Source organism: Strongylocentrotus purpuratus, unplaced genomic scaffold (genome assembly GCF_000002235.5).
Source record: "Strongylocentrotus purpuratus isolate Spur 01 unplaced genomic scaffold, Spur_5.0 spur5_scaffold_7, whole genome shotgun sequence".
NCBI classification, from domain to species: domain Eukaryota; kingdom Metazoa; phylum Echinodermata; class Echinoidea; order Camarodonta; family Strongylocentrotidae; genus Strongylocentrotus; species Strongylocentrotus purpuratus.
Genome location: NW_022145613.1, coordinates 19369616 through 19394498, shown reverse-complemented (window position 1 = coordinate 19394498; position 24883 = coordinate 19369616). Strand labels below are relative to the sequence as shown.

Below are 24883 nucleotides of genomic sequence, written 5' to 3'. Positions count from 1 at the left end.
AATTATAATTGTGATTAAGTTACAATAAAACATCGATTATTCTCGGTTTCGTTTTTTTCTGGGACGCACTGTATTGAAATCTATCAAACGTTGAGCAGAAAAGGAGCCGAACGTTAGTAAAAGGTTTTGGTTTCTTTGGTAATCAGCATGTTGTGAAGAAAACAATGCAAAAACGTTGATTTTTTTTCTTCGAATTTTGTGTTTTTCGGAAACCTTATAAAGAAAAGATGATTTTCCCTTTGAAGGTACTATATGTCCCCTTTGCAGGCCAAACTAGAAATGAAAAGGTTAAATTCCAACGGAATTTGGAAGATAATACTAATTTAGAAGTTCCCTCACAACAAAAGGGCTTGAAAATTTCTTTTTGTTGGAAAATAACGACCGTTAGTTGTCGAATCGAATTTAGCGAGCGCGTTCGTTTAATTGAATAGTCTGATTTTCAGACCCTTCTACCGAATGGTAGTACGTTTTGTGCTGCGCAAAGATTCAAGCAGTTTAACTTTGGCCATTACAAAAAGTGGCTTATTGATGTAGAAAAATGCACATGTACCCTTTACAGCTTATTTTATGTATGTTATTACCAAAGAAAAAAAAGAAGTCAGTCAGTCACTCAATAGTGTCTAAACAGTGCATAGTCTAGAAAGTAAACGGGTTTCTTTAATTATTTTGAATACTATAGGACACTGCTAATGTTTAAATTTCACAGAAAGGGCATTCGTGACATATTCATAAGTCATGCAAAGCTGTACATAATTCGATGATGTCTGCAGAAGGGATACACTACCTTTAATACAGGGTTGTAAACTTCACGTTTTTCGGAAATTGCAACATCCTCTGAACTGGTGTATTTTGAATTTTGGATTGCGCAATCCCATGCGTGCATGATTTTTTGCTATGATGTGGTTTAGTCTAGACAATATAATATGTGATTAGTTATATACATCTACAGAGAAGTGATGCGATTTGGTTACTGGGTACCATATTTCTCATTAAATAACAATACGAATAAAGACTGCCATCGACGTACACAGTGGGTGGGGGAAAGGGGCACTGATGCCGGGGGCACGCGCTTCCCCAATCGAAAGGCGAATAAGAAGAGGGTGAGGGAGAGAGGGAGAGAGAGAGAGAAAGAGAGAGAGAGAGAGAGCGAGAGGGAGCGAGAGAGAGAGAGAGAGAGAGAGGGGGGGGGGAGGTTTGTGAGGGAGAAGGAAGCCGAGGAAGGTATAAAAGAAGATGATTGCACCCACTACGACACTCCTCATCCCATATTCGAATCATGTCGTCAACAGCACAGTCAATAATTATATACAATCTGCTAAATTCCAAATAAAAAAAGGCATAATACCCCCCCCCCCTCGCGCACACACGCCCTCACACAGACCACTAGCCAACTTTACTGGATGCCGGAGCCACGCAGTTACTTTCATAAGTTGTCGATGGGCGGTGTTCAATGAAAGAAAAGGGCAATGCATGTAAGCCCTGCTTTAATGACGTCAAATAGGCAAAAATCAATAATAATGCCGAGTGATATTGTCTTAAATTTACTCAGTACCATGCAGGGTGAGATCGTTTTGTCACACTGTGTTCGACTGATATATCTGTCAAAAATCAATAGGACTTAAAAGGTGTAATTTCTATATTTAAAAAAAGAAAGAAAACAGTATATGCAGGAGTTCCAGAGTGAACTAGATTTTGGCGCAACGTTTTTCAACCGAGGTGCCAGTAATTATATTAAAAATAAATATACTGGAATAATGCACCTTCATGAAAACAAAGCGTCAGGAACCGCAAGATGCCCAAATAATGTATACAATTTGGAGTATTTTGACAAGGAAATAGCATTCTAAAGATGATCAGCTGTCTTTTTTTCTCGCTCGCATCGCTCGATCGCAAATTAGAAACGGGATGGTTGAAAAAACTCGCTGATTTTAGCACATAGGCGTAGCCTACCTAGAGTGATTTAAACTTTGCCCAAATGGTGCCTTTTTTAAGCAGGGGAGGGTCCAGGGTGATCGTGACTGTCCGGGGTTCTCAAAAGACAGGAAAGAGTGAAAAAATGCAGAGAGTGAAAAAATCCAGACATGAATTTTATATACCTTTCAAGTTTCAACCAAATAACATACATTCTTTTCACCTAATTATGGATTTATTGATTTTCATGAGGCAAACTCGCACACGCATACACTTTTTTTTTTTTTAACAATTTTGTTTTATTTCTCCAGATGTGTAATACAAACCATGACATACAATTGAATAAAATAAACGTGTTCAATATTGATACACGCAAAAGCACACACGCAAAAGCACACACGCTCAGAATGCGAGAATGTACGGTTGGGCGTGGCCGGGGGCGTGGCCTGAAAAGTGGGGTAGCAGCGCAGATAAATGGGGCAAGGTTTCATTATACTGCGAGTAGAGCTCTGTTATTCGAAAATAGGAAATTGTGACTACGAAATAGAGACAATCACTCATTAAAAGTGTTTGGAAAGCACTAATGCGAAATTAATAATTTCATATCAAAAGTATCTAGACCTATTTCATGTCAAACCCCGGCCCCCCCCCCCCCCCCCCCCCCCTCAGAGGTCGGAATGACCGCATGCGTGTTGCCAAACCAGGGTCAAACCATACATACAAGCATGAAAGTATTATGGTTAATGTGGTTAGCCTGACATTTTCTTCACCGGTCAGTGCTCCCAGGCCAGGAACGATAGGAGGTGATGCGCCGCTCGTCAACGTGACGATTCGCACTCCTAGAATTCGAACACAGCAATATCGGCCGAGTCTCTTTACCTTCCTAGTTCGCCCCCGCCCCCTATTACTAGTAGGCCTATACCATAGAGCTATGTCTTATTAATATAGTAATATACATCTCTATGGCCTATACTATCATTTTTGCCAAGATATTTCTGGCTGTGTAGTCTCATGGTGAAGACGACTCTGTTACGCACAACCAATAATAAGGCTTTGTTCATGCAAACCATGCTATGATTGTGTCCGTGGTCTGAAAATGCTCTACATTCAGTTATAATTAGGCTAAAACCGCTCGCCGAAGTGGGGGAGGGGGGGGGGAGATCCAGGGGTGGTCGGGGGCCACATAGTCATTTGCCCCCTCCTTTAACCTCGTTGGACGGGCATATATATATATATATATATATATATTTAGGCATAATGATCAGGGTGACAGGGGCATATTGTTCCCCTTCAAGAGAATGCGCCACACACTCCGACACAAACTATAATTTCGTAATAATTAGTGTAGTGGGAGCGGGGGCATATACCCACACATTCAATATGGTGAGAGAAAGAGAGAGAGAGAGAGAGAGAAACTGAGGGATGAGAAAAGAAGATGACAGGACCCTTTTCACATCTTTAATATTGGCAGCCTTGTTAATTTGTACTTAGTAAGACCAGTTTAATGCCCCCCCCCCCCCTTCCCCTGGTGCTGGTGTGACCAGCACCCCTCAGTGGTATACGCACAACTGCTGGCATGGAGTAACTGCATGCCCCCACCCCACCCCCCTCCCATCCCACCCCCATTTAACAAAATATGGAAAGAGATTTGAGATAAAAGAGAACAAATAATAATTCATTGGTGTGAAAGTAAGCTTTGGCAAGAAGAACTAAAGAACAAAATGATTTTGAGCACCTGCAAAAGTTGAGGTTTTCCTTGAAATAACTTAAAACGGACGTTAAGGGGTCGACTTAACTAAAATGGGCACAGTATTGGAGGACGAGTTGTATAAGATCTTTTTTTTTATGTAATCAAATCAGCTGCGAGTCCTTTTACCCCGTACACATCGCGCGCATGTTGTCGCCTCTGCACTGCACATACTGCACTGCACTCACTTACCGGTACTGGATCGGAGATCTAGGGATGAATTGACAGTGGAAGTGGTATCGTCGTGTAACTTGTTGAAATTGAGAGTAGACTCCATTTGGATTACTGCCACACTGTAGCTGTACCGTACTGTACTTCGACGCGGGGTAATCAAATTTCGAAAGTTGAAAGTCAGAGAATCAGTCAACGATGCCGAAAAAGAATGCTGCTCAAGGTAAGAAAAAGGCTCTTCACAGTCAGAGTCAGACTTCAGTGAAAGTGTCGATGCAATTGCACTAGCCACTGCATGCAGATGCAGATGCAGCGAGCGCGAGCCAACCTCATTCTTTCTTCTCCATCATATAGGCCTAGATCTAACTTGTTAGACTTCATCAAGTATCATGATCGTGACACTGTCTTCATTTAACATTATCTGATTATACATTCAAATATAGTTTTACTATTTGAGAACTGAGGTCCTGTAAAGTACAATGGCAATAGTATTCTAGACTCTACTCAAATTCAAGGAAATGCATATTTTTTTTTTTTTATGCAACAAAAAATATTGCAAGAGCCAAGAGATGTGATTCTCATGAATTTCATTAAACATATAAATTGATTATTTATTGCATGGTGAGGGCTCATGGTGAGGGTTCATATCGATATACATACATGTACATCCAAACATTCAAGCGCGTAGCCAGGATTTCATTTTAGGGGGGGCGGTAGCTACACGCGAAGCGTGCGAATCACTTAAAAAGCGCGCAAAGCGCGCTCCCTAGGGGAGTGGGTGCAGGGAGTGCAGGGAGTTTCCCCCCTCCCGCGCGAAGCGCGGAAGCTTTGAAAGAAAACGATTCGTTGTACCTTTCTCGACTCATAATCCTTGTCTGAATTCAGTCCCTCCCCTCTCTCGCGCGAAGCTTTGACGTTTCATTAAATTATTAGAGAAAGAAGACTATTCGTTGTATACCTTTCTCGACTCTTAATCCTTGTCTGAATTCTGTCCCCCCCCCCCTCTCGCGCGAAGCTTTGGCGTTTCATAAAATTATTAGAGAAAGAAGACGATTCGTTGTACCTTTCCCGACTCATAATTCTTAATTTGAACTCAGTCTCCCCCTTCCCGCGCGAAGCGCGGAAGCTTTGACGATTCGTTGTACCGTTCTCGACTCCTTTTCCCTTTTTCTTCCTACGTCCTCTTTCTTTTTTTTTCTTCTCTTTCTCTTTTTTTTTTTTTTTGGCCGGCGTTTTGGGGGGGCGACCGCCCCCACCGCCCCCCCTGGCTACGCGCCTGCAAACATTTCTTCCAACAATTTTGATATTGTTTTCTTGGCTGGGGGTGGTGGTGGAGGGGGGGGGGGTGGAGGGGAAGTTTATTTTTACTTGCATATAAAATTAATATGTCGTGTGTCCGGACAGGTTTGCAGGAACGTGATTTCAAACAGTTATTTGACAGGTTTTACAAACGTTTGTACAGTAGGTCTAGACCTACAGTAAGTGATATTTCACAAATCGTCTAAGATTTATTTTGGGCAATAAAGGACAAATATCTACATCTACACTCACATGTAATGATGTATGACTTTTGAGTCTTAGAGTCTAGTTCTAGACTATCTTCATTAAATCGTAAGGCAAAAGTGACAGCTTCGTGTTTCTTAAGCGTCCTGACACACAACCCCTATTCTAATGTCAGTCCCTAATAGTTGTACAAAATACATTTTATCATGCGAATGCAATAACAAACCAGATTAGCCTGTACTTGAAAGTTGTAGGTTTTAAAAAAGAGTGGCGCTTGCATGCCCATTTACATGTACATTGAACTTGGAGTACGGTAAAAGTTACTACGGTACATTTTTCATGTACAATGACATTTCCCAGATATTGAGTCCTTAGGTGTAGAGTTCTACACCTTTGCTGAACTTAAAGAATCATGTCTCTGCTATGCTGAAATTTGTACAATGTATTTATCATTACCTGGTAAACAAAACAAAACAAACAAAAATTGAAATAGAGTCTAGAATTGATGTAGGATTCATAAAAAAAGGAAGAAGAAGAAGAAAAAATCTTCAAATAGGTTGTAGGCCGACATATATGGATGGAAAGAATCGTTCTTAGTACCTTGTGTCCACTTTTGTTATAAAAGGGTTTGAATGAGAAAGAGAATTGGTAATTTGAGCCAATAGAATTTCATAGAAAATCAACCTGCATCTCCCCAAGAAGGGACTGCCCAAGTGCGGTGTGTCATCTGCCAAGTGAAGATTATTTGGGGTGAAGTAGCCCTTTTTTGTTTTGTGTGCATAGCATAGCACACCCCACCTATTATTGTTAAGGTAACAATAGAGAGAATGCATGTTGATCGTTGTACAACGGTGATAACCGGTGCAACGCACTGTCCTTGGTTCAGTGCCTTTCCCATTGATACCTGTGCGTACATGTATGTAGATGGCGGATGTAATGATTATATGGATGCATTTTTTAATTGTGGGGATGATGATTTATGTATCTGTTCACTTTTCTGTTCTTTCATACAGTGTTCTTGTACAGTGTACAGTTGTACACCACAAAAATATTGTTCTAATAAATTGTTTACGACGTGTACCGGTATGTTGTGTTTTGCGTTGTTATTTTACTAGAATCTGCCTGTTGCTAGTTCTTTAGATGTCATGTTAAATTTGGAGAGGCTTGTTCAATATTCTGGTTGTTTACAATTGAAGGTTTTATAGGTGGAGTCAAGCTATTCACCCAATGCCCCTATTTACTATCTGTAGAATACTTTCCTATTCTGTCAATAAACAAACAATTAACAATCTTACGGGTAGGCTACCTATAGACAGACAGTGACTAATAGAAGATTAAAAGGTCTCCTGAATTGAGTGTAGGGGCCTACATGTACTCCCATCCTGGCCACTCCTTGGATGTAGAAACTAGATCGCCACAAAGTCAGTTTGATGGCAAGTGTTGTTGCGCTAACATTGAGCAAAGTTGGACAGAATATATATATATATATACAAATGTACATGTAGTCATGAACATGTAGGTAAGAAGTACTTAATAGTAAATTTCAATCTGGAAAATCACTAAATTAGTCTCTCTCTTTCAATTCCTTCACATTTTTATCATTGTTATGGAGTACCGAAGCTGTGACGTCATAAAAATCTATTTTTAGAAATTCTCTATTTTTTCTTCATTTTCCGAAAGAGCATAAAAAATAATGTCCAAATGTCGAAAAGCAATTGAATAGGCCTATGTTAAGTATTGGCTGAGATATGACCATCTGAATGAATAGATTGCCTATGGGAACTCAGTGTAAGCTCTGGGGGGTGTTTCACAAAGATTTTAAGTCAAACTTAACTCTAAGTTGGACTTAAATATTAAGGAGAGCCATTTGTAGCCTTATAATGAAATATATTCAAAAGCAAAAATTGAAGTATTTTAGACTTTTCGTAAATTCCACATCAAGAACATGAAATCTCCTATGAAAATAGAAAATATGAATGATTTGAATCAACACTTTAAGCCTTTTAAAATAACTTTTACAAAATATTTTTAAGGATGCTAATGGCTTTCCATAATTGTTAAGTCCCACTTAGAGATAAGTTCAACTTAAGATCTTTGTGAAACACCCCCCAGACTCCTAACCATTAGGAGCCAGAGCATTAAAACACTGAGTTCCTATAGGAAATATATTCATTCAGATGGTCATATCTCAGCCAATACTTAACATATTCAATTGTTTTTTGACATTTGGACATTATTTTTTATGCTCTTTCGGAAAATGAAGAAAAAATTGAGAAATTCTAAAAAAAGATTTTTGATGACGTCACACTTCACCACTCTATACCTTACAGGTTTAACAATACAACAATGTGTTTGTAAAACCATGCAGGTTTGAACATTGAACTTTATAGTGTGGTATTTCCCAGTTGTTTGTCAGAAATACTTCAAGCACTGTGATCAAGAACAGGGCTATTAAAGTTGATGTCATGTACGCAAAGTACGTGTACATTGTAGATGTTCTCTTCATGTACTACATGTACATAGTTTTTCACATCTTCTATTAGGGTACAATGTTATTAGTGTTGAAAACTTTCATGATTGGAATCTATATAAACTAAACACTGTTTTTGATGGACAGCAAGAAAATGCTTTGTTGTTGTAATTCTTGAATGCTGGACTTGCCAATGCATAATATGTACGCTGTACATGTACATTACATGTACACGTACCAGAACCTTCTTTAGTTTTGAAATTTTCCTATTGTATTTAGATACAGCTCTTTAAAAGATGACTTTGATCTTATTATCAAGGCCATACAGGTCATGTATTCTGTTTGCTTCCTCCTTACGCTTGTCGCATCTGTCAAAAGAACTGGGAAGGCACTTTGTACTCCCTTGGTATTTATAGTATTATTAGTGTAGTCTTCAGTCATTGACTATTATTTTAAAGATATTTGTCCTCTCAAAAAATGGTGATAATTCACATGCCAGACTACTGCATGTTTGAAGTTTATGTTATTCAAATAAATTATGTCCACTCTGTCTTGTTTAAGTAGACAGATCACCTGTCTCCAAGTAATTTGTACATGTATGTACAAGTCAAGTGTATTGTTATAAGACATCTTCAAATTGTGAGGTTTATAGATTTTTTAATCAAAGAAGATGATGGAGCATACATGTACAGTACATGTACATGATGGAACTGAAATGGGGAAATGATTGCAGGGTGCTTAATAATTACATGTAAGGTGATGTAAATTTCAAATCTACAGTGCTCGCCATTCAATTAAGAATGTATTTACATCATAGTGTCCAGCACAGATAATTTTCCATTTCATGGTTCAGTGCATTTATTTGTTATCAAACTTGCATTGAAGCTGTTATGGAACCCAAGCAAACAGGTCAAAATATTTAATGGTAATTTGACCCCTTTAATACAGGGTCTTAACATAAGATTAGGAACGTGTACCACATTATAATTTTTATGCATGTTCTGAGATTTATGTGTGCATTGTTTGTTGATTACCATAAAATCACCCTTTGTTATCGGAATCAAAGGTTGCTGATTATGTTCTTATTGTGTTTTTTGAGCCTTGCAGAAGCTGGCAGCCACTTGACTCTCAAGTAGGTAAGGCTGTATAATACATGTACCGTGTATATTGTATGTAATTGTACAGTTTCGCCGACAACCCATTGAAATGTGTTTTGCCTTGTTTAAAGTCAACACTCGTTGGGATGTTGGTGAACTTGACTTCTGACAGCTTCCTGAAACAATGCCTTGATTGTCAAAGAGGTCAGGTCAAAGTTTATGATGCTGCATCTCTTGATGCCCTCAGTATTCGTTATTAAATCTTCTCAACTTTGAAAGAATTGGCTGGAGCCCATTCGGCGATATGAGTTTTCATCTGAAATTCTGAACGCTATTTATCTTCATCATATATGCCATTCCTGTTATGCACAATTACTGGTAAATGTACATGTACTTGTTCATCTATCATCTTTACTTGCATTTTGCCTATTGAAAGTTGCTGAAGCAGTGTAGCATTGTTCTTTGAAAGGGCAGGGCACCCCCAAGGTGAGCCAGGCATTCTGCCCTAACTTGTTTGGGTTATGATAGACTTAATACCTGCGGGAGCATTGATTTGAAATTACATAAGTTCTGGTTGTGCAACCTGGCTGTAAAGCTGTTATATGAGCAGTGCAAGGTTGAATAAGCTAAAAGTCTTTGTACATGTACTGTATGTACAAGTTTTATAACTCATTCTTTATGTATAGCCCAATATAAAATGCCCAATATAAAATGCCCAAATAATAAAGAAGAAAAAACATGAAAGTTGATAAAGCAGACTTTTTGTGGTGTGAAAAAGCTTTCATATAACATTTAAATCACGATTGGAAATGAGTCAAAATATTCTCATCCTTTAATTTGAATAATGTAAACATGAAGGACTACAGTGCATGCCATAAACTATTTTTAAACTTCTAGAAATGAATATCCTGTTGGTTAGTGAAAATTACCAGGAAATTGATAACAAAAAGTAAATACATGTACATGTACATGTACATAAAGCACATGGTTCAGTGGCACATCTAAAAACGTTTTAAACTTAAATCACCTTTTTTTGTTTTTTTGTTTTTTTGTTACTGGTATACATAAAAGACATGCTTTAAAACTATTTAAAACACCCCTTATTGTTTGTGTGTTTTCTTGCTTGAATTACTTGGTTTTGCATTTATTGTGGAATGTACAGTAGGCCTACATGATTTCACAGTTGCTTATTGAAATATCTCTCCTATGGGTTTTAACAAAGTTATCGCACTTTAATTGTTTGCACCAGGAACAATTATTCCTAAGTATGCCACAGTCGCCACTGGTGTTACTGTAAACAACTGTGAGAAAATTACCGTGGTGAAAGCATGTTTCTGATTAATAAACAACAACTTTAAAACAATTAAAAAAAATCACAACCCTGTGTAAGTGCTGCATTGATGAACTTGTACAAAATGTACTATGTGTACATGTATGTAGGCTAAATGTGCATGGGATTATTTTCTTATTCATTTTCATGCTGAACATTTTAATAATCATCCATAGCATTTGTTTGTGCATCAATCATGCCCTACAGTAAGCTTACCCACAGCTAATATTTGCTTTTCATAACACGAACGAACAGTCTACAGACCGGGCACTGATTTACGTCAAAACAACCAGCTGTTGCTTTGATCGAGTCCCTGAGTTTAGTAGAGTCTATCAAAACCAGGTGACTGAAGCAGTTTTCGTTCTCACAGTGCAGCTAGCTAGCAAGCGCTCTCTGTCTTGTATTTGTAGGCATTGCCAGTTTGCATGAGGAGGATGCACGTACTGTTCATGTAGTAGGCCTAGATGTCTTCAGACCTTTTTTTAGTGCGTTGAGTTATGTGAAAATACACTTAAGCTTAAAGAGCATTAACATTTTGAGTACCGGGTATTTATAATTTTTTTAATCTACTGCTTGTGCATAGAAATATGCCTACATGTTGAATTTGGTTGTTTATCAAGACTATTGAGCATCTTTCTTTAGCTGTTGGAGCCAAAGCCACTTTTGAAATAGAGAGAGACGGCAGGTAATGTACATGTACATGTACAGTTCTACAGGCATACAGTTTGACTGAACCCCTTATACTCTTTGTGGAGCTCTCTGAGCTCACCCATCCCAACCCTTCCTCAACCTTCTATTGCCCAATTTGTATGTTGTGTCCATACATTTCCAAAAGATTGTGATGTTGAGATGAACTTTGTATTAAATGCACATTGAAACATTTTGAGTGATGTGCAGTGTAAAATTTGATATACTGTACATCCATTACCCCTTTGAGTAATTAATTTTGTTCATCATTTCTCTAGGAGGTTTGTGACATTTATAAAACAATTTGATTTCTATGTCTCTTGTGTTCAGGTGACAGTAAAGACTCTGGAATTTTACTCATTGATGAAAGGACAAAAGCAGTAATGACTGACCAACCAAGACATGCACAAGAAGCTTTCAAGGAACAGGTATGTCTGTGCCATTATTTTCTACTATCCGAATAGGATTGTTTTTGATAGTCATTCTGTATCAGAAAGAATTACCACACCTCTATCACTTTAGTCAAATTGCTGAATAGCAGAACATTTCAATCACAAGAAATTAATTTTAATGATTGAATTTGGGTGAAATACAGATCGTAAGCTTGCGAAAATGAGTCCGTCTTGAAGCCATTAGTATGCCGCCCATCCCCCTTAAAAAAAAACACTTATCGGCAATTTACAGCAATTGCTATGGATTCACCCAAATCGTATAGCCAACTGTTCAGTGCAATTACATGTAGTTTTAGTGGGATGTTTGTTTGACATCCATGTTCAACAAGTGGATGAAAAATCTGTAATTGGACCAAATGAAAGAGAGAAAAAAAGAAGAGAGGAAGGAGGATGGGTGGAACAGAGAAGGAGAGAGAGATAGACGGACAGAGAGAGGGGGGGGGGGGGAGAGATATATATATATATATAGAGAGAGAGAGAGAGAGAGAGAGAAAAAAAAACAGAGAGAGAGAGGGAGAGAGAGAGAGAGTCACACAGACATATAGACAGACTGACAGACAGAGAGACAGACAGAGTAAAAGAGAAATAGAGAAGGAGAGAGTGAGGGAGAGAGAGAGAGAGAAGGGATGAACTTGTAACCATGGTTTGACCTCGTGACCCAGCCACTCACATTTTTGCCTAGATATGCAAGAAGTAGGATGGGAAGTAGATCACATCCTATGAAACAAGTCTTCCTGTTCCGCTCCTACATGTAAATGCACATGTGAAACTTGTTATACCAGTATTCTTAATCCTACAAATGTATGTCAAAACTCCTCCTTTGCAAAGGTTTTAAGAAACTTGCTCCAGTGACTATTGTTCTTCTGTCACCCTACAGTAATTGAATTCATGAATTCAGTCATGGACCAAATACTACAGTACATGTACACTGAACCTTAAACCTATCCTAAAACCAAATTGTAACCCCAACTCTAACCCTAGATCTATTAGATGAAATAAGGCCTAGAGCAATTGCCTCAGGAGCAAATGTTTGACTTGCAAAACAAAAACTATACTGAGACTTTGAATGGTCATTTTGAGTGTCATCAGACAATATTTCCATTAATATCTACATGTATCTATATATGTTAATGCCAGGTCACATACATTTAAGTGTTTACACTATTACAGCGGCATGTGAAATAACTACCAGTATATTAACTATTCTAGTGGAACTATAATAATTTGGAATATAGAGGGTAAACTAATTTATGGAATATAGAGGGTAAACTAATTTATGGAATATAGATATAGATTAATGCTTTTGTCTTGTAAAGATACAAATCACATTTGTATCTTTTCTTCCTCTAAATCGCCCCATCTAACTTCTAAGATTTCAACAGTATGTTTTTTCACATGTACTCAAACATATCATTCCAATTTAGATTGTTTGTTGAAGCTGTGTGCAAACGTTATTAAAATCAAATGTTCATGGTGTGAAAACAATATAATTTTTACCAAATCTCCTTCCTCACCCAGATTGCCAAAGTTCGTGAGTTAGTTCCTTCGCGGAGTAGAGATGATATTGCACTGGTTCTTCAATGCCATGAGGGAAATGTGGATAAAGCAGTACACTCATTCATGGAAGGTAAGATCCTCATTAGAAAAGGAAAAAAACAAAAACCCAAAACAACAACATATGAATATTTTTTCCATGCAATATTGAATACAGTTTAATTTAAAGATAAAGTTGAGTTCTGGTCATGACATGCGATTGCATTGTGAAAGAAAAGGTGTGGAATGGATCAGAAAAGGTTGATCATGTAGCATGTACATGTAAGTATTGGTGTGCACTGCAAGGTTCTGGAGTCATCAAAATCATAATAAATTTGGCCCAGTCTTGGTAAAGTAACAAGAACTGTACACAGAAAGGGACTAGGTACACAAATGGTATTGGGGCTACTTATAATGTACATGTACCTTGATTTACTTATCTTTCTATGCTCATTACTCAGCTAGTTTACATTTTCTACCAAAATTGTGTAGCAGATGACATTTATTTGTAATCTGGAACATTCAGTAAAAACTTTGTTTGATTCTGTGAGAATTCATTTTCTTTTTTTACCAGAACTCCAGTTTATCTTTAAATCTCAGTAATTGGTTGCTGTCATGGATGTTGAACAAATTTGGAGCAGACAAAATTATTATAGGCCTACATTTACAATATTAATGTGATGTATAAAAGCTGCATACTCAGTACGATTGTATGACATTTAGTGACCTTGGTAATACTCAATCATGTATGAAAAAATGAAATACCATCACCCATGTTCAACACTGACTTGAATAGCATAAAGAATTAAGGAATAATGAAAGAGATTGATGAGGATCAGTGCTTTACAATACCTGTTCTTGGCGTAATACGTCAGCAGATGCAATGTACACAAAGTTTCTTTACTTCTGACAAAAGTCAATATAAATGTGAAAGAATAGAACTTACATTCCCAACTTTAAAAGAACTACATGTAATATCCTTTGGTATGCATAAACATACCGGTACTCGCAGTTCATTCCAGCAAAATGGGAATTTTCTGCTAGTCTTCTATTGTAAGCTCCATCACATTTGAGAAATATGTTATCTTTGGGGTAATAGTATATTTGTAAAGCGCTTAGAGACATTAGTATTATTAAAGCGTCATAAAAATTAAATTTTATTATTATTATTATTATGTACTGTAATGTTACTTGTGAAAAAAAAATGCCTTTAAGTACTCTTTAGGGCATGTACTGTAGGCTTCATGTCAGTAAGTGGCTCTACATACAATGACGATTTTGTAGATCTTCAAGGAGGGTTTGCCCAAAATGTGTTGCTCATGTACAGTATACATGTACACTGTATATTCAAATAAAAACAAAAAGCAGAAAAGTGGTTTTAATCACTTCCCAATTAAAAGAAAAAGAGGAGGATGACGAGGAGATTTGTTTGTTAATGTTTCTGATAGAGTCTTAGTGGTCAGGTATTGGCCAATCTTCAATAATCAGCTCAGGTACACATCAACAACTAAATATAAAAAACAAGGTAAGGAAATGATGAGTTGGTTCTGTTTGGGAAAAAAAAGAAATTAATGAACAATGCTCCTCCACATCCTCTTTTTCTTTTAATTTCTTTAAATTAACTGCAGAGGCAAAAGTGAATGTGGCAAGTGTATTGTAGCGCTTCTCATATTCATGTTACCCAGTAGGTCACTACACTGTACATGTAGATCTTTAATAGTACAGTAAGTGTACAATGTATTGTACGGGCAATTTTTTTACCTAAAAATATTACTTTGTGCAGGTCATTTAAATACGCAAATATTTACTGTGTACTGCATTTTTGTTTGTCCATTTGTCCATTTGTTGTTGTTGTTGTTTGTCTTTGATTTTAGTTGGTACAGTACAACATGTACATGTACATGTTGTACTGTACAGTATGTACAAGACAGCATTAAGTTAAAGTGTAAGAATAAACCTGATAGTTGAGCAATGCCTTTCACATGTACCTTGTACATGTTTGTAACTAGGTACCAGTTATTTCTACAGTTCTGTTTTTCCTAATCTTGATATTATGTGTTCCTGTAGATTCTGTTGTTTATAGACTAGTGTGGAACTTTTGAAATGAGTCTAGTCCACATGTCCAGTTTAATAGTCTACAGGCTCAGACCCTCATTTGATACTACACAATTGCAAACAGTATTGGACAGAGCTTTAACCCTCTCCATTTCTGATGTATCGTCAGGAGCAGCAGTACACGGCTTTAAATATTGACCCCGGTCTCCCTATAGTCTTCTAGCTCAGACCTTCTTTTATGTACTATGACAAGGGTTTGTGCCTGCAAACTACCTGTGAGTCCAATGTGTGACGTACAGTACCGGTATCTGGTATTGAATATTGGGTGTTGGCCACAAAGTATGGCCTAGTTATAATGCAAACTTTCCCAAGCGTGGCAGTCTATTGAACCTGACACTTTGCAGTTTATTTTCAAGGCTATGCTGTATGCACATGACTAGTTCAGGAGCCACAAAGAGACAATACTTGAATTCTTTGGTTTAAAAACTTTTAACAATATTTAATAGTCAAGTTCATATACAGTGTAATTTCTGTTTGTATATGTACAGTACATGTAGGTCCATTAATAGATAGTAGATACATGTAGATACAGATACATGTACATGTAGCTACAATGTAGATAGGCTACATATACATGTACATGTTTGTACCTAGATTGGTACATTAAGTGAATATTTGTACCCCACCATGCCTCTAAAGTTGACACTCCGGCCTGTAGGCCTACATGTATAGAATGAGAACATTGTCCTCTTGTACATGCAGTTGAGTTTTAATTGAACTCTGAATATTTAAAGATAAACTTTAGTACTGGTAATGCGATGGCATTGTGAAAGAAAAGGTGTGGAAAGGATCAGAAACAGTTGATCATGTAGCATGTAAGTATTGTTGTGCACTGCAAGGTTCTGGAGTCATCAAAATCATAATAAATTTGACCGAGTCTTGGTAAAGTAACAAGCACTGTACACAGAAAGCTACGGGACAACACACATGGTGTCAGGGCTAGTACTACCTTGATTTCCTTGTCTTTCTATACTCATTACTCAGCCAGTATACATTTTCTTTCAAAATTGTTTGGCACATGTCATTTATTTGTAATCTTGAACATTCAGTGTACATGTAAGTTTTGTTTGATTCTGTGTGAATTAATTTTCTTTTTTTTTTACCAGAACTGGAGTTTATCTTTAATGTTAGTTTGTACAAAAGTATGGTACATACATGTACAGTATTGGCTGAAAGTAAAATTGCATTATAAGTTTGTTTTTTGTTTTTTATGCAAGGGGCCAGGAATAAATTATTGGATAAATGATAAACTGGACTTAAGTGTTTTTTTCCTCTTGTACATGCATGAATATTAACAATAAAAGAAAAGTCCAACCTACAGTAGGAAATCACAGTTTTCATTTCCCCCAAGCTTATTCATGTACATGTACATGTAGGCTATTAAACATATTTAAATAACTTCTCTTTAAAGAATTTTTGTAACCAGCAATGAATCTGCTTTGATGGTGCCGTTTACGAGGGTTCTCTTTCTACTCATAACTCTCCACTATCTAGATTATTACTCATTCGAAGTGCTCTCGATTGTCCTTGACATCACTTTATAGCTCATATTAAAACTAAAGAGGATATGGACCTGACATACATGTAGATTTGCATCTAATTGTCAGTGGAGGTATTTTGCATTGCACCATGTGACAGACAGAGGTGGAAGTCACTGTCATTGTATTCAATATTTGAGGGTAAAGTCCAGATGGGCAAGGTTCTGCTGCGGTTTGTTTGCGCAAAAGTTTGATCTTGGTTCGAATTGAGATCTTGCTGTGGTGATAAGTATTGTTTACAGGTCAAAGACTAGAATAACTCCCCTCTGGTTTGTGGGAAAGATATTGTTTTAAAGTAATTGTAAAGAGCATTGATCTTTGATTGAAAAGTCCATTGTTTTTTAAATAAATTTTATAAATCTTTTACTGGTGTTGCCCTTTTTTTATACGATATTTATACATGTATGTACAATGTAGATGTTTGTGTGTGTAAAGAGGTAGTGGAGGCTCAACAACATTAGGGACTTTTAGATTCGCACGAAGACAATAGGTCTATGCTACGCTCGACGTCCTTATTAAGCACTGCCTTGAATGGACGTCACACGTATTAGTCCACGCAAATCTAAAAGTCCCTAATGAAAGAAAATGTGAAACCTAAGTCTAAGAGACTCCTCAGGATGCAAAATTTGAGAGCTACTGTATTTGAGCCTCATTCAATTTCATGTACATGTAGTACATACTGTATACTGTATCAGTTGTTTCTGGGGATAAAATCATTGTGAGTCTCTGTGTAGTTTGAGTGTGCCGCTCTAGCCCTCTACATGTAGATGTATATATAAACATACATTTGCATGTCCATATACATAATTTATTTAATAAAATGTTATATACTGTAAATACATTACAAAGGACAATGTATGTTGTAGACATAGACATTTATTCCATTTTTTTTTTTTTTGTATCAAGAGTGTCTTGACCTATTGTGTGTATGCAATTGTTGCACAGCAGTTTCAAGAATAAAATGCACAGAGGTACATGTAAGTACATGTGATGTAATAAGAGACATTTTGAAATAAATTTAGGAGAATAACATCTACATTTACTTGTACACATTTAAGCTTGATATTCACATGTAGAATTATACTTCACATACAGTACACAGGCCTGCATCTTCTGTACATACACATACATAAAACAGTAGACATTCCTTTTTGTGTTTTCAAATGTACATGTACATGTAGGCCTATTATTGGAAGCCGGTAAAATACAGTCCAAGAATCTGTCAGTGTTTGCATTAAATTATTAAAGCCAAATTCAATAAAATATGCAATGTGCTATGACATCAAGATATTTGTGACCTTGACAGAATAACTGTATAATAGTTGGCATGGTAACAGCCTACACATCAGTAGCATGTTTGCAATGATCAAGAGTAAGTGCTTTGATGTGTTCGGATGTGTTTCATTGAACTGCCTGACTTGTATGTTTTTCATGTCATTTGAACTTTGTTGAAGTCTGATGCATAAAATGCATCTCTTTTTTGTTGTATGTTTCGTTGAAGTCTGGCATGGTTATAATAGGAGGAAATCAACAAGTTGACAATATCAATTCCATTTCTCTCTAAGTAAAAAATGGCTAGAATACCTACATAACATGCACCCAATGTTTTGTAGAACTATACCTGTACATGTACTGTAGTACATGTATGTAGGCCTATACAACCTTGTTGCCGACAGTGCTTAAAGGTCGCTACACTTTACTCAAGGTTGGTAACAATTTCCAAAGATTGAAAAATTCTTTAAGACTAGAGAGTCTGAACTTTGAATACTGTAAAGTGTAAACATTTTCATAAACCTTCATAAACATTCAAAATTATGACAGTGACAACATACATGTACCTCATTGCATGAACTATCCTTAAAATTACTTGAGTATTTAAAAGGCCATGTAATTTTCAATTTCTTTCTTTATTTCCTTGTTAGATGGAGCCAAAACTGTTTTGAATGAGTGGCAGTCGCATGGCAAGAAGGTAAGTGTGCATTGTCTCAGCTTCAATTATTCCTCTATGAATTATAATCTCAATACATGCAGATCACTGAATCATTTTCCCTCTAAAATTTGCATCGAGGTACCGGTATACTTCATTAGATTGTGCATTTCGCTTCACAAAGAGGTAGAAGTAGGCTGTGCAAAATAGAACAATAATACAAAAAATAAAAAATAATTACCGATATACTGTACATGTACATGTATGTCTAGTTTACCCAGGGTTGCATTGCAATCATAATATTACCCTGGCTTTTTAGTATATACAGAAATGGTGAGGAAAGCTCTGGATAGATGTACATGTATGTAAGGTAGAAAAGCTCTTAGCGGATAGAAAAGGAAATGCATGTACAATTTACTTGTAGATGAACAACATCAATCTCAAAAGAACTCAAACAAAATTATGTACATATTTACACTGCTGGTAGAACATGTTTTGATTTTGTCTTTCCGTACAAATACAAACGGGGAAAAGTAGCTAAACATATATAGGAAAGGTACTACTGTACAAGCGTTTGCAAAACGAACTTGGAATAGATGTATAACTTTTGATTTTAATTGCTTGGTTAAAGTATGGGACCTATCATTTGTCATAGGTCGTGGTTTAAGCGAACTAGCAGTAGATATCAATTTGTAAAATATGCATGACTTTTTTATGTACCCTGGTAAAATATAGGTGACAAGTTCTCACAATATTGGAATACCTGTAGTTATTATCCAAAAGTTTACCACACCCTTTTTGTTTCCCCTTTTAAAGAAATATTTTCAATCGTTTGCATCTATTCATTCATTGCCTCCACGGTCCATTGAAACCCAACTATTATGTTCCAAGAAGGCCACAGGGTATATTGTATGCATAACACATTTATAAAACAGCCATCAAGGTGATCCTTTTGTATGTCATGAGCATGTACATGTATTACTGTATTCCATGATGTTGTGAACATGAAGGTTTCCCTATAGTACACCTAGCAAGGCAAACTTCTCTATCACACAGTTTATGCGGTACATCTAGGCCTACATGTACATGTACATATTATAGGTCATCTGTTTCTTTTGTATTGATGTTTTCCATGGCATCATTTCATCCAATGTTTCCCCCGACACATGTCACACCAGTGAAAGGATGTTTCTAATTTTACCCTCACCAGGAGCAAAGTCAAGGCTACTGGAGACTTTTTCGCATCACGTTTTTGCAATGACCATTCCCTGGTGTACTCCTTGGCTTCCTGCCTCTCTAAAGTCCGCATATTGAATGAATTTGGGGAGGTCATGAACTTGAAACATATCGTTGACCTTTGCAAGCCCTTTCAGTTCCATCCCGTTTGATATCATCAAGAGGACACATGTTATGGCTTGATGTCTGAAACATGCATATTGAATCCATGACAGAATTAGATACTCGAAGGGGAAGTTAACCCTAATATGAAGTTGGTTTTAATAGAAGCAGAAAAAATGAGCCGAACAGGTCTGAAAGTTTGAGCAAAATCCCGTTAAAAATGAGAAAGTTATGAATTTTTGAAGTTGCGATCAGTCAAACACATATATTGAGGACTCTGTGATGTATCTTGCGAGTTCCCCTCCCATTTGCTCTGTAGTTAACAAAGAATTTTAATTTTCCAGAAAATAATTTCCAGTCATACAATGCACCCTCAATAGTTGCAACTGTGTTTTTATACAATCCCTATATGAAACATCTTTTCCACAATCAATAACTAAGAAAATAAAAGTTTATATACAAAGAAAATGGGAAATATTCCAAATCAGATTTTGCTCAAACTTTCATTGCCCTGTTCCTCTGATCTTTCTGATTCTATCAAAATTACCTTAATATAAGGGTGGACTTTCACTTTGAATACCTTCAACTTTGAGGGAACCAAACTTTACAAGTATTTGGGGAAAGTGGGACTAATAAACCCTTTGAAACGGTCCTAACTATCCTAATGCACTCCAGAGTGCTCCCATCCAAGCAAGAAGCTCCTTAAACCAAGGGACCCAAACTATTGTGTAGGTGCAAGAAGCAAGCCAGAACTAAATGTAGAAGGAGATCTGATAATGGGGTCTTAGAGAATATGAGGGAAAGTCAGGAGACAATAACTTTGACTCTTTTCACTTATTTGTCATTGAGATGGAAATTCATTCATACCTTAATACATGTATTTTATTGAAAATACTTGCACTTTGATGGTTCAAATGCTTCAACAGAGTTAGTTTTGAGTTTGAGCCCTACATTGTTTACCTTTAAATGACAAACACATACATATGGCTCTCACTTCTGCATTTCCCATGTCTATTGAAGTTTACTTGTCATGGCATCTGGTGTGATATTCGTGCAACAAACTCCTCAATAATCCATATGTTTACTAATGTACATATTCAAACTGGCTCCTCAAATATGCAGGAAGTGCATGTGTACTTCAGGCACTCACAAAACATCTGTGGATATTTCAAGAGGAAGTGTAAAACAAGACAATGAATTTCCAGCCAATGTTATATTCATTGAGTATTTGTTTGTTTGAGGAGGTGTTGTGGTATGTTGGTTCATTCATTTGACATTCAATGCAAGATTGAAGGTTCAAATCTGTGCCAGGCACTAAAGTCATTTGACATTTGCCACTATCCACCAGGGTGTTATTAAGTGGGTACCCTGTAGAATGTGAAAATCATAGTTTGCTCAGCATTGTGAGTGTCAATAAAATGGCGCCTGGCTGGAATGCTCCCCTGGGAGTAGAGAATGTGCAAACATTCTGTGTGGGCAAGCCTACATGTAAGTCTCCTGGCCGGGGTAATAATTTATATTATCATCTGTAAAGCGCTGACATAAGCTTCTTAAGTACCATTTTTATTATTAGTACAACATTATTATTGTTGATGTACATGTACTGTAGCACTCAAGTCTAAACCCAAAATATTATTATCATTATTATTATTATTTGTTGATGAAGAAATTTTGCCTTTGTTCCTTTGTTGTTGTCTATCCTCCTATCATATTATCTGTTATTGCCCAGAAGTGTATACATGATACTTTTTACACAAAGTCAATATGCTTCTGGTTCTCATCAGCAGACTAGAATATTACCTTGATACAAATTTCAGATTCGGTTCAGTATGCCTCAACATAGAGGGAAGTGAAGAGGTCAGTTTGTAGGTCAAATGTGCGACAAGTTTAATATGGCCTGAGACACTTTATTCAGTGTTAATGTCACATAGGCCAAGGTCAAATAGGTTTGAAGGGGGGGGGGGGGGGGAGCAGGAGTAGCAAAGTATCACTCTGTCAAACTAGACCCATACGTTGCAATGAATTGAAACACCAGGGGCAAAATAAATGCATGTAAACTAAAGTTCATATAATTTTTGTAAGCACTCACTTGATTCAAAGTCTGATGAAATCATATACATTTATATATGTACAAAGTTCTAACTGATATCTCTCTTTCCCATTTCTTTCTCTTTCTATTCCCAGTCTGCAAATAAGAGAAACAAGAAAAAGAAACGAGGCCCTGATGCACCAGATGAGAAATCAAATGGTGGTGATGCTGCTGTAGCTAGTAAAACAGGTAAATATAACGCACTAGAGCAATTCCATGGAAAGTTGCCTAAGACGGGCAACATGCAAGGTACATGTACCGGTATGCTTGTTTCCTCATATTTCATCTAAAAATGAAGCCTCTCTTGATATGACCATTGCATAATGGTGTTACTAGTCACAGTCATATCAGAAAACTTTTCATTCATGGATGGAGTGTACATATGGATAAAACGCCTTTTGTTGTACAGGACAAAGTGCAAGGAGTCGCCCACTGTACCTTTCCTAACCTGCATTAACAAAATAAAACTGCAAAGAAATAATTGCAATGCAATTTTTTTGGATTAATTTGTCCCTTCTGATGTTCATAGATTTGGCTTACTCTGGATGTCAGCCAGGTGTTTTTTTTATTAATGTAGCATCATAAGCATTATACACAGTCAGTACACAGGTCAACAGATACATTTATTGGATGTTTATGATTTACATCTAATATAAAGAAATATGCATTTATGAGCTGAGGATTGAAATGGGTGATATAATTGTTGCAAAATTGTTTTTGAGTTTCTAATAGTGTAACTCTATTATCAAATAAACATTTACTTTACTTGTACATGTATTATAGAGAACTGTTGCTGAGCTAGCGCCATGAGCATCCCTGGACGGTGTGTGCGCTCAATAAGTTTACACTATTATTATTATTATTATTATTATTATTATTATTATCTAGGCCTACATGTATTGTTCAGATGAAGGTCTCCACTGACGTCAGCAATGTGAATCCATTAGGCTCCCCCTCTTCCACCCTTTAAGTAAATATTTGGTTGTTGCAAAATGGGAATAAAAAACATAACAAAGGTTTTATTCAGTTTATTGAAACAGCAGATTCTCACTGGGTGCTTTGGTGGGCCAATCTAGTGGTTCATTGGCTCGAAGATGGTATAATATGCAACTAAATTATCAAAATAGTACCATTGCACAAACACAAACAAAAGGGATAAAAAGAAAGAAAAAGAAGGAAAAAAGAAATAATTTGACATCAAGGAGATATCCTTGTATTCTACACTTATAAGGCTTCAGGTCCATCATCTGGACAGTTTCTTACAGCATAGGCAGGGAGGGAGCAGGGAGATGGGAGGGGGGGGGGAGAGTTACATAGACAGACAGCAGTTATACATACAGGCTTCTGTCTGGTGTAGCCCATACGTTGTTATGGTAGGCAAAGAGAGACAGACAGCTGACAGGCAAGTGAGTGAAGGGACAGTAGTTCATGAAGTAGTCATAGTGACTATTAAAGTCTGGCTAGTGTCTGGTCAGGTTAGTGTTTCCTGTAACTCTGCCATGTCTATGTTTAGTCTGGAAGGGCTGGGAATTTCCTCCAGACAACAAAAAAAAGGTTGACATGTTGTCTGTAGAATCAGAGAAACTGAAAGGAATAGTGTCGTTTTACACACATTATAGTTACAAAATATATGCCTATTGAGTCAGCTGTAGGCACACTCAGCATATATATTAACATGTAATTTACATACCAACAACTGTTTCTAATATTACAACAATGTACATACTGGTATACATGTACTACTTGCTTGTGTATCCTGTTGTCTTTCTTATTATTTAGTTTTTAAAATTCTATATACTGTAGATCCCAATATCATCTGTGTAAAGATAAATGTGAAATATATTTATCATGAAGTTTCATGGACTTTTTAACAAGTTTATGCTATGGTTTTGGTAGGCTGTATGTGAATTTATATTATATTCAAGACATAGTGCAGAACGCACAATGTATAAAATGGTAATACAGGTCACTATGAATATGACTCCTGTTTGGATCATTCTGTTCTAGATATGTGTTGGCTGATTAATGAATCAGGCCTCGCTTCCCTACTCTCTAATGAAACCCTGGGTCATCAAGCTGTTCACACTGGACAACTAATTGAGTAATGAGACTTGAGAGGTGTGAACAACATCTTTTTGAGCACACCATACATGTACATGTATAAGATTAAACAGGGATTAGATCTCTTTACCATCAACTCGGTTAAACATTGTATTTTTTTCGCACATAGTTGGTTGTAGAAGCCGAACTTCAATGTGAAATTCAATGTTTTAGGCAAGGGCCTAGACACGAAAGTGTATCTTGTACATTACCAACCAGATTTAGGTGTCACAATAACATTGCTGCCAATATTAATTTCTTTTCAATATCCACTTTTCAATACAAGAGTATCTATAGCGCAATTTCAGTGATGAGTACCTTTATAAAATCTCTTTCATGTTTGATGAACTGCTGGATGTCATGTGTCATGAAACACAGACATCTGAACAAATACATTCAAGTGAGAAACTCAGGTAAAATCTTAAGAGCTCTAGAAAAATAAAAAGAGCTTTGATAAAAGCAATTAAACATGACAGCCTCAGTTTTTCAGTAGCTAATGAATAAAAAAAAAGATTTTTTTTTAAACACTAAACCAGAAAGTAGCCTCCATGTACGCCTTGTACGTTATATGTAGCCATTACATGTATTATTTACATGTCATCACTCCAGCTATAGGTCCATGAAATATTCAGCGGTAGGTCCATAAACTGTTTGGCAGTGAGGAGACATGGGTTGGCCATTCATGTCACTCTCTAGCACATGATTAAGCCGGAATCGTAATTAGAATGACAGAATTCTCCCCGTGGAATTGAAGCCTTATCAATGAGAGTGCATGATGGCCGATAGGGAACTAACACCTAAAACACCTTGAATTTCAATTTGTTTATTATGGTCTCTAAAAAAAAACCTTTTGACCAATGGGGAATATGCAGCTG

At 36.8% G+C, this 24883-nt stretch overlaps 1 protein-coding gene across 1 annotated transcript in view; it reads left to right on the top strand.

Annotated features, from left to right (window-relative positions):
* The first annotated feature begins 3816 nt into the window (after positions 1 to 3816).
* The window catches only part of LOC575651 (spermatogenesis-associated serine-rich protein 2), a 34360-nt gene continuing 13293 nt past the window's right edge, over positions 3817 to 24883 (top strand). The window contains exons 1-5 of the mRNA XM_030974682.1: positions 3817 to 4052; positions 11247 to 11344; positions 12887 to 12995; positions 18477 to 18523; positions 22004 to 22097. Coding sequence (XP_030830542.1) covers positions 4028 to 4052; positions 11247 to 11344; positions 12887 to 12995; positions 18477 to 18523; positions 22004 to 22097 — 373 coding nt within the window. The 5' untranslated portion in view covers positions 3817 to 4027. The remainder of the gene's footprint in view (positions 4053 to 11246; positions 11345 to 12886; positions 12996 to 18476; positions 18524 to 22003; positions 22098 to 24883) is intronic.